We start from the raw sequence: 16,080 nt of genomic DNA on the forward strand, positions 1-16,080 counted from the left end.
AGTCGAAGGCTAGCGATTCCAATAGAATTATTATTTGAATCAAATAAATATATTTTTATTATGATTGTTATATATATTGAATGTAATTGCAGAGATGTTGGATCCACCCAAATGATTTTCAGCGGATTCGCTCCTTAGCAGTAGCTTGCCACGAGGGGTTGAGAGCGCGAAGGGATGGAAAAGCAGGAGGGAAGGAGAAGCTGAGAACATTTTGTCTGCTGGGGCGCGCAGGCTCCGATACAGCCAATCGTCGGACCGCGAGTGATAACGACGCTGCCAAATGTGCGTCCGTCGTCGCTCGGCCGGTCCACGCGCGCTAACATCATCATCTCACCCCAGAGGTTTTTGTACATTGGGAGGCTTTCGAAGGACCACGCCATCGGCTCCAGGAGCCACAAAGTACCAACGTCCCTTCGTCCTCGTCCTCGTCCGTACGTCACACTACTCATCGCATTATTAAGCGCTGCCGTGATAAGTCGTGACGTGTGTCTTTACTTACATGTTCTACCGTATAATATAATACTCTGCGTACATGCATTAGTCTGCTAGCAACGTACGTGTGAAGAGAGATATCTCATTGTGGTCGTGGTGTGATCATTGTGTTTTTATTATTTTTTTTTTATACTCAACTCTCGTTTTTTTTTAGCAAGTTGATAAATTTATTTTTATACTTTTTTGTGGAGAAATCGAGGCATACAGAGTACACGGACTGGATTTATTACAAGCGACACCCCGCATTGACGGTAAGTTAAAACAAAATTATTTAATAGTCGCTATGAAAAAAAATTTTTACTAAAAACTGTAAGACTTAATTTTTAAAATTACACGTCAAGTAAAAATTAAATTAATTGAACTTAATACTGAAGTATTTATTTATTTTAGTAATTTTTGAATAAAAAATGAATTTAATTATTTTGCGCACTTGAATTTAGATAAAATATAATTTTATTTCAATGACATTAAAATATTCTTATTATTGAATACAACCGGGAGTCGAAGGAATAGATTCCAACAAAGATTGAACCATCGACTAGGTTAAATCGTTCTGACTTCCTGTTTTCCATGTGCCGAGGGCAGTTTGCGCGAAAATAATTCCCGTTTTATGTAGGCGAGGGTCAAAGTCGGTCGCCGAGAACGGTCAGCATCCGCGGGGGGTTGACGCCGTTCCTCATGCATAAAAAAATAATCCACATCGACCTCGAGGGTCAAGTACCGTGGAGTGCACAGTGCGTGCCGACGAAATCCCCACGTGTCCTCTTGCCCAGCAGCGTTACCTCCTATGCCGATGCTCGAAAACCCTCAGATCGGCTTCTAATGGCCCGCGGTAATAAATTTAGCCAATTTCAGTCTTTCATCTCGGTCTCCTCACTCGCCTCGTAATGGTTACACTGGATCAGCCAGAGACCATTCTTGTCGCACATACCCATACCTTTACCCACACTCGTACTCGTATCACTAAACTCACGCTCTCAGTTTTATTTAACGTGTATGTAAATGGGTGCGTAACCTGATGTAGTCGGCACACAACCAACCAGCGATCAGCAGTGACACACACACACATCCCAGCACACAATGTACCGCTAGGTGTGTGGGTAATAAGTGTACATATATATATATATATATTACGTACGTGTGTTATGAAGGAACGAGAACGAGAGTTGACTATGACTTCTCGTTTCTCTTGTCGCATCATACGTACGCGTGTATGCTTAGACGAGGTAGGCAGAGGGGTTTCCGGCGAGCGTTAACAGAGTAACAGAGTGATGTAATGAGGCCCGGAAGCAGGCAATTTGCTGGCCACGACGGCCGCAGTTGCGCGAGACAACCTGCCTAGGCTCCTCTTCTCTTCTCTACCTTATTCTTTTCACAACGGACTTTGTACAGACTCTCGGCTGCGAGGAAAACTCGGAAAATTATTTTTCATACTGTGATATTTACTTGTTATCAATTACGAGGACTAAGTACTGAGCGCAGTACCAATTGCTGGCCACATCGGAGTATTCGTTTTAATTTTATAAACTCGGTTGTTTGTTTTTATCCCAGTGGTTTCAAATATTTTTAGTGGTTTAAAGTTTTATTTGTTGAGATGGTTTACTGATGAAGTTTAAGAGTGGGAATAATGATAATACCGAAAGAAAACGGTACTAATTGTTGTATTTTATTTTTTTTTGTGGAGGGATAAATTTTGATATGAATTTTAAAACATAATTAATTATCAAAAAAACTATTTAGGGGGATTTTGGTGATGTACGACAGCGCTAGCTGTTCGTACTCGGGGGCGCTGGACTTGAAGGGTGCCTCAGGAACGACGGGTTCAACAGCCACTGGAGTGAGTGTCTCATCACCAGGAGTAAAACAGGAAAATTGGCCGTACCGAGGACTCGCGTGTGGCAGTACCTTCCAGCAGCTGAAGCAGAGCGTCGAGAAAGCAAAACAAGCACTCGCCGACCGCGGCGGTTATCTAGCTGGAGCTTTTTCTCCGCCTCCACGTGTCAACCCCTCGACCATCTCGCCGACTGCTGCCATCACTGGTGAGTTTATTCATTTTTTTTTAATCACTAAAAGCCTTAATTTTTTGTTTCGTCGGTGCGAGAAATTAGTTCTAGTCTCGGGTGAAATATAAGTTGATACAATCGGCAGATGTTAATAGTAAAAATACAAAAGATAATTTGTCATTCCATTGAACGATTGCGGACGTTGCGATAAAAAATGTGGCAGTAGGAAAAGTGTCGCACTTGGCGGTAAATGCTCGTCGATTTCCGATTGTTTTTTTTCCTCTTTCTTTTTAGTTTTTTTTAAATATTCTCACGACACCTCCACCTACTCGCTGCTAAATATATATAGATATATATAGATATAGCTCTTGTAGAGTTTGCAGGAGCAAGAGAAAACACACAAGGACATTAATTATCCTGAGGACGTAAATCACGTTATCTGGCCGACGTTACTGCCACCGGTACTACACGATACGTAAATGTATGGATCTATAAATGTGTGAGTGTGTGAGTGTAAAATGTACGACGTATGAGGACACCTCGTACGATAATAGTAGTAGTGGTACTGGTGTACGCAGACTGGGAACGAGCAACTAACCGGGAACCTTAAACCCGCGCCAATATCCTGTCGCTACCTAGTCGCTGCTGACAAAATTTATCGATGACTGTACGAAAAGTTTGTCTCGGTTGGACGATTCCGCGGCCAGTCCACTGTGACCGTGTCGCTGCGTCGACGGGATTCATCGCGGTTTAGAGGAGATAGAGGACAGAGATGGAGATGGGAGAGGAGTCTGGGCACGTAAGAGACACAGACCCTGTATTTTATTTATGCCCGTTCAAAAACAGACATTTAAATTCGCGGTTTATGGTTATGCCTTTGGAACACTTGGATACGTTTGGGTTTTTATTTTTTTTCGGCTGAGGTTTTATTAATTTTTCAGAGCTATACTTCAATCTCTGGACGATTTATTTTTATAGCCATTTTTTTAATAGAAAGTCTTGTTTTTTTGCTCAATGGATTTTAAAATTTATTTTATGAGTTTCAATAGAGACATTTTTTGAAATTTTTTGCTGGTGGAATTTAATTGTTTTTATAATTTCTGTCGTTTGGCAAAAGGTGTGGAAATAGGAAATAAATATCTGAGTAGAGGTGTCAGTTTTTTATCAGCGTCTGTTGACGGTCTAGAATATTTAGACTACACCTGCTGAGATAATAAATTTTTTAAAGTTTACATTTAATAAATTTTTTTAAATACATGTTGTTTTTTTTTTAAATTTATTGTAGTAATATTTGATAAAATTTTATTTTTGATATCCATTCAAAAATTTTTTTGAATAATAACTCAAATAAATATTTTTATAAAATTACTTTACTTAAAATTTTTCTGATAAAACTTTTAAATGATTATTTTAAAAAGTCCACCTACCAAAACTTTTGTATAAAAAAAATCTATTGAAACTTTTGTGAAAATAACTTCAACTTCAAACAAAAGCCGAAGCGGACAAAAAAAAGAATTTTTAAACCAAAACGTCAGGCATTAATTGAAAATATGTTCGATAATTCACTACTGGTGGGTATCTCTGAAATTAATCAAACGTAATCTGAATGGCTAAACTGCGATATCTCATGAAATGTCATTTCATAATACATAATATGTATATAACAGTATCGTTGTCTGGTTGGTCCCTCTGGCTCCTCTCTTACACGTCGGCAATAATAATAATCCGATAGCTCGTCACACAGTCGCAGCCAGAGCAGCAGCAACGTCATCATCAGAGTACGTAGCATAGCACCAGTCGACAAAATTCGTGCAGCCTCCGTGATTATGGCAAGATGGTGATAGTGATGGTGATGGCGATGGTGCTGGAGCGGGTCGATGATGGCGGCCGTTCTCGCGTCTGTGTATAACCAGTAGCTGACTGTAGAGCCAGCATCCCCCGGGATGATAAGGGACAGGGGAGTGGTTTCAGGGGTTAGCCGCTTGTGTATCCATGACAACCGACCGCCCCGCTTCGGGAACTACCCTCTGAATCCCGGATATATGCTCCCTTCAACTTGCACCACTGCCGGCCCCTTCTCATCTCCGCTATACTTATACACTTCTCCTCCACACTTGCACTCGTGCTCGTGCTCGACCGCCTTATCTTAAATACTCTGTACCTCTTACACTCTTACTCTGAAAAAATGAAACATTTTTTATCAATTCCAAAATTTATTTCGAAAATTCGACTTTTTTTTTTTTGAGGTGGAGGTGAAATTTAGTTTATTTGACTTTTGGGCTCGAAGGAAATTGGGTTGTGATATTTTAAATGGAGTCTTTGGTCATGGCCGCAAGAGCGAGTAGAGGAGGATGATTTAATTAAGCGGCCACGGAGTCATTAAACTCGGACTTAATTTTAAAATCAGCTTGAGATTGTCATGATGTAGTTTATTATGGTTTTAGAGACTAATTCAATTTATACAATTAGTTATGTTATGATTAAGGACGTCAGACTGTCCCACGATAGCGACGCTCGTTATTTGTGTCTAATTATTTTATTTTATTTTTATGGATATTTTATGTGAAATTTTTAAAATTGGATGTAGCTTTTTAAATATTGATTTTATGGGAATTTTATAAGAATACTTTTTTGTAGAAAATTAAATTTTCTAAAAAAAGTGCAGAATAGAAATTTTGAGTATCTTTGATGGTGTGGGCGCAAATTTAGTTTGAAGACTCGATAAAAAAAATGGAATTTTGAATTTGAAAATACTTGATGTTGAAAAATAGCTTGCAGCTTTTTAAATATTGATTTTATGGAAATTTTGTAAGACTACTTTTTTGTAGGAAATTAAATTTTCTAAAAAAAATGTAGAATAAAAATTTTTAGTATCTTTGATGGTGTGGGCGCAAATTTAGTTTGAAGGCTCAATAAAAAAATGGAATTTTAAATTTGAAAATACTTGATGCTAAAAAATAGCTTGTAGCTTTTTAAATATTGATTTTATGGAAATTTTGTAAGAATACTTTTTTGTACAAAATAAAATTTGCTACAGAAAATCACTGAAGTAATTTTGTCGTATCTCGAACGGTTTGAGCAGAATTTTAATTTATAGATTTAAAAATGGAGTAGAATTGTTTAGTTTGGAAATATCTGAGCTGAAGTCACGGCTTCAAATGTACAAATTTATTATTATTATGATTTTAATCCAGAATTGTTGAGCGTAAAATAAAGCATAATAGAAAAATAATGGACTGCGAAGTCTTTGCTTAAGTAAAAGTGTATAGGGTGACCAGGACGCGTTGATAATTGCCGGTATCGGTTAACCCGGGGGTTACGGGGACGTGCGTCCGTCCGTACTCTGCGACCCCAAGACCAGAGACCCTTAGCCTTCGGATGCTCCCGCTGTGGTGGTAGTGTCATCAATACCCCAGGAGTAATGGCATCACTGATAGTAGTAGTGAAAAAAGTCTATACTCCCTTTTTTCGCGAGTTTCTCGCGCGCCCCTTCGTTTCCGTTTCACTCTCGGCGTACCAGCTATGATGGTAAACGCACCGGAACCATCTTCCCCTCGTTCACAGTTAAAATCATCATATCTTTTATACTCTAAGACTCTTTCATTGTAACTTTTTTTTTAAATAAAAAAATTCTTTTTTAATTTTAAATCTCAACAATAATTATGGCAATTAATTTTTTATAAAAATTTACTCGAATTAGAAACCGATCATTTTTTTTCGCAAAAAATTATCTCTAATATTTTATATAAATAAAATTCTATAAGTACACTGTAAAAAGAGCGGTGTTAAAAATGGACTCATTTTAACTCCGCCCGGTGTTAAAATAAAATTACACCGGTGTTAAAAATACCGGTGTTAAATCGAGGTAACCGGCGTAAAAGCGGAGTAAAATCGGTGTAAAGGCGGGGTAATCGGTGTAAAAGCGGAGTAAAATCGGTGTAAAGGCGGGGTAATCGGTGTAAAAACGGAGTAACATCGGTGTAAAAGCGGGATAACCGGTGTAAAAGCGGAGTAAACTGCGTCCGCTTGGATTATTAACTTTAAAGATTATAAAACACAAAAAATGTCAGTTCTTTATGAAAATTAATAAAGAATATAATTTATTAACAAGTATAGTGATCGAGTAAGTAAAAATATTCACAAAGTAAAATATTTTAACACTGATAAAGGATATCTACACCGGCGGCGGCGTTATTTTAACACCAGTCTAGAATATTTACACCGGTGACGGCGTTATTTCCACACCGCTTTCAGGGGTAAATTTAACACCGATAATTTTAACACCTACACCGTTTGGACTTACCCCGGTGATTTTTTACAGTGTAAAAAAAAATAATAAACACTCAAATAAGTTTATTATTAAACTAAATAAAAAAAAAAAAATAAAAGCAAACAATAGGTAGGATTTGAATGTATGTTGACTTTAAAAATAAAATTCCATGTACCGTGACCGCAATGATTGAATGGCTGGTACTAAACAAGCTATCATCATCCCCTCGTCCATTTCACCCAGATAATTCATAGCTACACAGTACATTACTGTTCCAGCAGCAGTAGTACGTTTTCATCATTATTTTCTGCTCCAAGTTTATTTTAGTGTCTCACGATAGCTCAGATGTGTGTGTGCCAGATCACATACAAACAGAGTACCCAGTGTGTGTTTTCAGTGAAATAAATAAAGTAACGGGTAGTAGAGTAGCATGAAGCCCACCCTATTGGAGTAAGAGCCTGGAACTTGGCTCATTGCAAGCCCCGTGACTAATCATTATAGTTCCGCCCGGGAACGGCAGGGACACACGACTCGGTTCCGCTTCCGGCGCGTGCTCTCTCTTGTACTCGATCCGTGTATCCATTCTCTCCTCTCCTCTATTCCACTCTCTTCTCCTCTCTTCTCTCCTCTTTTATTTTCTCCATTCAACACACCGTCATTTACCCACCCCGTAGAGCCCCTCGGCATTCACCACGTGCAATTCGATCCGTACCCTCCCGCGCAATTATTACGCGTTTCACAAAGACACGCGCGAATGTGAAGGGACGTCTGACGAGACCTTGCGTTATCTACTGCGATCATTTTTATTATTATTATTTTTTTTTCTTCGGTTATTCCTCGGCAAGGTCTTTTGTGCGTTTAGACTCTAGAGGGAGCGAATGCTTTTATTTTTAGTTAAATTTTTTTCGAAGGATCATTACTCATTTTAACGCGTACTGGGTTAATTTTACTTAGGGATCGCGGGTACTGGTGGGTCTATAGTATTTACTGTGGACGATGACGAGGCTGAAGTTCACGGTGAGAATTTTTATGCTTAGTGACTGTCAAATATTTCCGGGGACTTGGTCATTTTTTAGTTTTAATTGAAGGGTAAGTTTATGTGGATGATAATGATGATAATGAGCAGAGCTTTTAGTTGTTTTATTTAGCCAGCTTTTTTATGTTGGGGTGGAGGAAATGGGAAAATGTTCGTTAGCTGTAATCGGTTAGGAAGACCACGCTGGTGATGGTTTGTGGGTCGTGACGAAACCACTCGACGATCAATAACCTCGGGACGTTTGTTAGGGGATGAAATCTCTTTTATGCTTATGGTTCGTGATGAAATTTATAGATGGCGCTGAGTGTTATTTGTCAGCTTAGATAAAAATTTTGCCAATAATAATAATAATGATAATAAAATTTATTAAGTAAAATTTGAAAATGAGGAAATTTTAGATACTTGACTTTGAATTAAAGTTGAGTCGAAAATATTCAAGTTACGGAAAAAGTCACTGATAGCTTTTTTATAGGAAATTTAATTTTCTACAAAAATGTATTGATATATATTTCTCATATTTTCGATACTTTGGCTAGAATTTATATTTGAAGACTTAGAACACGAATAAAAGTTAGTTTTTAATTTTATTTACAAATCGAGTACTTAAAATTAAAATTACAATTTTTTTATCAGAGATACGATAAAATTGTATCGAAATAAAGTTATAGAGAATTAAATTTTCTACAAAAAAGGATTCTATATATTTTTCCATAGCCTCAATAGTTTGAAAGTTATTTTAATCTAAATAATTTACGTAATAATAATAATAATAAATAATTTTTTCACTCGGTAATAGACGTAAATATTAAGATTAATCAGACAATTAATTTTCAAATCTCCGGTGACTCGGCAGAAAAAGGTACTATTGACAAGCCACGCTCCTCAGTTATAACTTATAAGTTATAATGGGCACAGACGGGAAAAAAAAGAGGGTTGAAACGAGAGAAAGTCATTACCCGGTTAATCATGCGTTATCGTGTGTGTTAAATGTTGCGTCAATGAAGAAGTGACTCTCACTATATACATCTATAACAAAATAACATAACATGCCATACATACGTACATATATATAAGGACTAGGTAGGAGTGAGTCGGCCGTGGGTATAAAAAGCGAGTAAGGGCTGGGGTGGTTTCTTGGCTCGTTGTCAATATTGTCGAGCAACAGATCATGGGGCTAAAGATACGAGTCACGCCTTGATGGCTGTCTGACTTTTCGATAGCTTTTGATTTATACGATAAATACTCACACTCGCATACATGCGTATATATATTTACAGATAACAGAACTGATAAGAGATAACATACATTTATTGATAGACGAACACGGATTAACGGGCGATGGTGAACTAGTCTGATTGGGTTAAGGACGGGCTTGTATGTGTCTGTGTCTATGTCTGAGTACGAGCCACTGTTCATATATATATATATATATACATACATATATCTGGCAGTGGATGTTCAAAGCCCAGGAAATTAATTGTCCGTTACTGGGGGATGAGAACTACCACAAGCACCGAGATGTTAATTGAGTCGCTGATGAATACAATTGTATTGCATCAAACACAATATATTACATTTAATTTATTTTATAAATAATAATAATAAAAATTTTCGTAAATAAAAACAGTGATATGGTTTTATTTAGCGGGAAATTGTTTAAAGTTGATGGAGCAGAGAGATGGAATGACTGATAAAGTTTTAAGTGGAGTAAAAGTACGCGAGACTTCAGAGCATGATAAGCGCTCACTAACTGCCTGTGCTCTGTTGAAGCCACACAAAAGGCCCGGTGGGTAGTGGATAGTGTGTAGTATGGTATTGTAGATATCGGGAACATTGTCGTGAAAGCCTGAGACTGAAAAAAGTAACAAGAAAAAGGAGGAAATAAAAATGAGAGGAGATAAAAAAAAGTCAGCTGAGATTTGTGGAGAAGAATAAGAAAGCTCATTGAAAAGCACAGGATAGTGGCTAGTAGTTTCGCTAGTGTAGGAAAGCACATTGTGTGGAGGGAAGGGGGGGGGGAGGGATTGGAGTGGGCGAAAAGGAGAGACCGGTGTTTGTGGCGTCCGCTGCCGCCCCGGCCGCCGACAAAAAGGCGAGAGAATTTCCTGAAATCCTTTCTGAGGGGCTGATTGCCATCATTATCGTGGAGTGGGAGAGAGGGAAAGAACTCGGTGACGGAGAAATCGTCGAGAGCGCCAGCGTCACGGTTGTAAGAGAGAGAGAGAGAGAAAGAAGTGATTGTAGGAATTGGGATAAAAGATAGATGAGAGTGAAGATCGAGGACAGAGACAGACGATGACAATCAGTGGCATTCAGTTTGTGGGGCTGGGGTGAGCTTTTCTTTGACTGCGAATCGATTTTAAGCTCGTGAGCTTATTCAACTTTGCAAGCTCGAAAAACTTTATTTTTATTTTTCATTATAAATAATATTGAGACGAGCTTGCAGCTCAAGAAAATTTCTGCAAGCTCAGAAAAAACGAATTTGAAATGAAAAAAATTTGTGAACAAGACTTTAGATTTTAAAAGAAGCTTGAAAGCTCAGTGAGCTCGAGCTTTTGCAATTGTAATAAAAATTGTGAGCTTGTAGATTTCAATGTAAAGCTCTTGAGCCCAGTTTTTAATTTGGACATCCGAGTGTGGAAATATTTAGTGTTTGAGTATTTAGACAAGAGAATCTGAGCTTAATAGCACGAAAGCTGGGTTGTTGGACACGTCAACGAGTGAGAAGCGCTCGGGCGGGGTGTTACGGCATTCGGTGGTGTGGCGCGACCGTCGGCTGATCGATGTGTCGCCATGACGACGCTTCGCCGCCAGTCATCCAACTATACCCCCATCTCCGTGTGCTACCGCAACCACCCGGCCAACCGTCGTCACCTTCTCCACACACTACAGTCCTTACACACTCACCCGACTACCACCAGCAGCAGTACCACTACTTGTACTTTGGCTCCTGGAACTGCTATCTACTCTTCCAACTACCAACTACCAACTACCAACTATCTACCACCACAACTACCAGATAGTAAGACCGAGTCAAAAGTTATACACAGGATCTCTCGTGTGAATGCCGACACCGTTTAGTTGGTCGCGTTATAGTTTTGCGATCTCACTTGGCTGGCTGGCTGGCTGGCTAGTGGGTGGGTGGCTGCTTAACTCTCCTCTCAAACTCCGCAGCAGCGACCACGGATCTTCCTACATGCTTCCTTCCTTCCTCGGACGACTTGAAATGGCACGGAACTCCGCCAGAGGAATCGTAATTGAAGATCGGATGTTCCCTTTTTGGTTAAAGAATCCGGACAATAAATGCTCGCCTATTTATCACCACTATCGCAAACTCTGAAACCGATTTTCGCTTAAAATTTTCTCGTCACGATAAATAACTATGGGAGCTCGAAGATTCGGTTTGTTTATTATTCGGAAGGTGTGTACAGCAAATGGACAATGAAAATAATTAAATATACAGCAGACTAAGGGTGTCTGCTAACAAATCCCTGGGTGAGTCCTTCCCCATGGAGTTGTCTTCGGGCCGATGTAAATAATCGTTTATTGATTAACTGTTTGAGTGCGCAAGTCGAGTTAACTACAGCTAATCTCTGATTTGTAACGCCTCCTTCTCACCCTCCGCTCGGTGACTCGAAAGCTTTCTCTCATTCTGGTGTCTCCCCGTCGCCGAGCAAGTGTTGGCATTACCGTTAGCTCTCCGTCTCGCTCCTCGTCCACCCGCGCAACACCCCCAGCATCCTCGAGCTTGCGACCCGCTGCCTCTCAACCCGAGTTCTCACCCTGAAGCTCATACTTTTCGGGCTGGCACCCTCCGCTAACACGGAATTAATATCTCGCGAGTTAGCAAGCGCCCCCGGTAGAGTCCCGCTACTCCGAGCGGAAATGAGCGCGCGGATGCCTCTGCTGCTCTTCCCCGCCCGAAAATCACTCTTCTACTACCCCCCTTCCCTCCCGACCTTTAAATTTTTTCCCTCAATCCTCTTTTTACTCTGCCACGGCACTCTTAATTTTTCTTCGTCAATTTTTCCCTCGGACTCTGGACGTTTTTTTTTTTTTTACGTTCCGCACTCGCGCCTCATTTTTCTTTCCCCAAACCTCTTTCTCTCTATCATTCTCGTCCTCTTTTTCCGTTCCTAGATTTATTCGCTTATTTATTGTTACGTTGTTTTTTTTGTTTTTTTACTATTTCGCGTCATCGAAGGGGTGGACGTTTTAGGAAACAACTAAATCCTGTCACGTCCCAGACACAACAACGAGACGGTAATTATTTAACTCTACAAATTTTTATCATTTTCCTGCCATTTATTTCTCTATCATTATTATTGTTACAAAAATTGTTTATATAAATGTTTAAATTAAAATAACTTTCAAACTATTGGGTCTACAAAAAAATCACAGAGTCACTTTTTGTAGCAAATTCAATCCTCTATAAATTTATTTCTATGCAATTTTATCGTATCTCTGATAAATAACTTGTAATTTAAATTAAAAGCACTCGACTTCTCAATGAGTAGAAAAACTTTAACTTTATTTATATTTTCTGGCCTTCAATCTTGAATTCTGGCTAAACTATCAAAAATATGACAAATATATGTCAATACATTTTTGCAGGAAATTAAATTTTCTACAAGAAAGTACTCAACAACTTTTTTCGTAACTTCGATAGTTTAGACACAATTTTAATTTAAAGTTTAAAAAATTTAAAATTTCAATTTTTATTATTTTTTATTACGGTAATAAAAAAAGAATTATTCATTAAAGGGTTCGAATAAAATAGTTTACGGTCTGATAATAATTAAAGCAATTTAAGGGACTGAAAATATGCAAATGCAACGCAATAATTAGGCATTGGGATTATATGAGCCGAGTATCAAGTTGTCATAGTCTTGGGGTTGGAAAAAGACAAAAAAAAAATTTAGATGGAGATGGAGTAGCATCGCATCCCTGCGGATGGAAGAGCTTTGTTTGAGGCAACGAATGCGTTCTTCCGTGACGTAATTGATGGCCGAGGAGTTTTGGCAGCAGTCACCCCGAGCTAGACACGTACAACTTTCTTACTTTGATTTACAAGCCTAGTTTTTATTTAAAATTTAAGTTTATTGGATAAAATAAGATGTTTTTTTTTATTTGTGGACGGCCTGGGCTTTGTGCGCCTGCCGCTAACACGCGGGCAAACATGTCACCGGAACATGTTTGCAAATGTTGGGTTTAAAACGCTATGCAAAGACCGTAGAAATCCGCCTAGCCGGGGTTTTTTAAACTTACAAGGGCTACTTGTCACTTCTCCTGGAATACCTCGCGCTGAATAAATTCCAGACTATGTATACTACAGATATAATAAGGTAATTCGATTTACTTTAAATTTACTTACTTGCTGCTTACTTATTTACTTACTTACTTCGCTCTTATTTGATCATGGAAAATATATATACCATCGGTTCATTTTTTTTTTACTTACTTATACATTTTATTTAAATAAAATTTCATTCAATAGACCAATAAAAAATTTTTATAATTTAAATTATCAGTAAATGTCAAAAAAATTTAATTTTCATAATTTGAGGGGTAAAAAAATTTTAGGGCTGATTTCTGACAAAATCTAAAAATGTTTTTATTATTTTAATTAAAAAAAAAAAATTTAGTCCGAATTTCGAAAAAATACCAATGTAGGGGAGGGTGGGGCAGATCGGCCCCCCTGAAATTTTGATAAAAAAAATTTTTTTTTTTTTTCGACTAATTACTATAAATCCGATATGTTTGCGTATTTTTACCCCTACGCATGACATTTGGGGCAAAATGAACAAGCCCAAAATTTTGAAAAAGTGATTTTTTCATATTTTTATCGTCAAATTAAAAAAAAATTATTATAATTCCACATTTCTAGCCCTAGGGCATAAAACCTGGGGCAAAATAGACCAGCCGAAACTTCCGAAAAAATTATTTTTTCATATTTTTCGGCCGTTTCTTCATGTAAGAGGCAAATTCGGTCACTAAAAATTTATAAAAATTAAATTTTTTTTTTTAGTTGATAAATTTTTGAAATAAAGTAAAATTATAGAATTGATTTTTTTTTTATTAAATAACAATTAGTCATTAAGGTAATCAAGAGTGAACGATTTATTACACTTGAAAAAATTTTTTTTGAGTAATATAAAACCAAAAATAGTTGTCAAGAGAAAGAAATACATTCTTAATGATGAAAACAATTTAAGGAAAAAAAAAACGAAAAAAAAATTTTTTTATCATTTTTTGGGGGAGGGCCGCTCTGCCCCACAAAAAAAATTTTTTTTTTCAGAATTTTGGCAAAATGTCCATAAATTTGTTCGAAATAGGACAAAAGTAAACTGATCTTATGGTTGAAAGCCACAAAAAGTAACCATTGGCTTAGGGGGGCCGCTCTGCCCCATCCTCCCCTACAATAAAAATCACCAAACAGTTTTCAAATAAATTGTGTAAATAATCACTGATAAAATTTTTGACAGCCGCCGTGAGAAAGTTTTCAATTAAAAAAAACCGATAGAGACATCTCGGGCCGATAAAAAAAATGCCAGTACAATAATTCGTTAGCCAATGCAACAAATAATTAAAGAGCTCATGCCGGGGCGGGCAATCGAACTGGATCAGCATATTGTCCCGATGATGTTTCACATTATCTCGCAGGAGATACGAATCTCCATGTAATCGACAACTTAACCAAGGCTTGGTTAACAAAGTGGTTGTTCTTATCGCGCTACGGGTATTGGGTATCGGTGTCAGCACCCTCTGGCACATCCACCCCGTTATCCCTCCTTAGCAACACACTCTCGCCGAGGACTGAGAGAGAGCAGTCAGTAGAAATCTGGGTACTTGTCTCTGGTATCTAACCAGCAACTGCCTCAGCTATGCGTCTCTCAGAGCACAATAGTCCGCCCGTCATGTTTCATGCCACACAATGATATCCCCATCCTCCTCAATCCCTTTCACTGGCTCTGCTCGCCCGAGTAGTACCGGCGTAATGCCACTGTGTTGCCGTATCTCAAGATAATGTGCGCGAATCGCAACCCTATACAACAGCCATACAGTAAGTACCTACGATTTGTGTTCTGTACATGTGAAAAAAAAGGAGAAAGAAGGGAAAAAAAATGATTATTATTATTATTGGTGGTATTCAGACAAAGCTAGACTTCGATTAGGGCACTCTTACCCACAATTTTATTTTTCCTCTTCCTCATTCCCATCTTGTTCTACTTCTCCTCGTCAGCTTCTTTATCTCGCATTAAAACTTTATCCTTTTGTCTTATCTCAACTTGCTGGCATTCTATTCTTTACTCAGCAACCCAACCGGCTTCCAATTAAGTCGAGACGAGGAAGTAGAGCCCAGAGCACCCGAGCCACTTATTACCTACTGCTTTTACCACTCGAGCTTCAAGACATTTATTTTTATTTTTATTTTTATTTTTCCTTTGCTGTGAAAAAAATAAAAATTGTTTTTAAGAAAAAAATAAATAAATCGAGGAAGAAATGATTTTTGTTTATGGACTGACCGGAAAACGGTAACATATTTCATTTATTTACTGTTGGAACTTGAGTGTGAGTGTGATCATAGAGAGAGAGGGGGGGGGGAGTGTGAGAGTGAGTGTAGGAAAAGTAGTATAAGAGCTGATGATGGTAGACATGCACGCGGACACTCGAGAGCGATCGCGCGTTAAATGCGCTGCCGGGCGTACGCGGTCGCGTGTCGGACGCGTGCCATACATTTGATACTGGGGTTCTGGGTGGATGAATGTGAGTGTGAGTGTGTGTGGATGTGGACGGATAGATCAAGATAAACGTGTAGATATGGACGTATGTAGTTCTGTAGTCCTGGAGTTGTAGTCGAAATGATATGGACGCGTACCGGATGTTGGACGGGAACGGGCCAGGGCTGGGGCCTACCGGGTCTACTCAAGCAAGACAAGTTTTAGCGTGAGTAATGGCTCTGTTGGGAGCTGACTGAATGACCTGGTGCGCCTTTTCGCATTTCAATCATTTTAACTACTGCCTTTTACGCTATTAATTATTTTTATTTATTATTATTTTCATTTGGTTTGCTAATGGGGACTGATTTTTTTCAGTCCACATCATTAATCTTCAGTAATGATTTTTATTCTTGATAACGAATAATTTGGTAAATAATTTCTTTTAACAAAAAAGCCTCAGAGTCACAGCATAGAAACTTGAAAATTTAATTTTTTATTTACTGACAATTTAATTTAAAAAAAAAACTTCCAAGACTCAAAATTAAAATTAAAAAAAAA

The 16,080-nt window shown here is 38.2% G+C and overlaps 1 protein-coding gene across 2 annotated transcripts in view; it reads left to right on the forward strand.

Annotated features, from left to right (window-relative positions):
• Positions 1-310: 310 nt before the first annotated feature.
• LOC130673466 (transcriptional regulator ERG homolog) overlaps positions 311-16,080 on the forward strand; it is a 29,850-nt gene continuing 14,080 nt past the window's right edge. The window contains exons 1-2 of one of the 2 annotated variants that reach the window (XM_057478484.1): positions 311-743; positions 2,233-2,531. In XM_057478484.1, the coding sequence (XP_057334467.1) occupies positions 2,246-2,531 (286 nt within the window). In that variant the 5' untranslated portion in view covers positions 311-743; positions 2,233-2,245. Of the gene's footprint in view, positions 744-1,795; positions 2,142-2,232; positions 2,532-16,080 lie in introns of those variants that run through there. The other variant, XM_057478483.1, reaches the window with a different exon arrangement.

The sequence above is a fragment of the Microplitis mediator genome, chromosome 8 (genome assembly GCF_029852145.1).
Source record: "Microplitis mediator isolate UGA2020A chromosome 8, iyMicMedi2.1, whole genome shotgun sequence".
NCBI classification, from domain to species: Eukaryota; Metazoa; Arthropoda; class Insecta; order Hymenoptera; family Braconidae; genus Microplitis; species Microplitis mediator.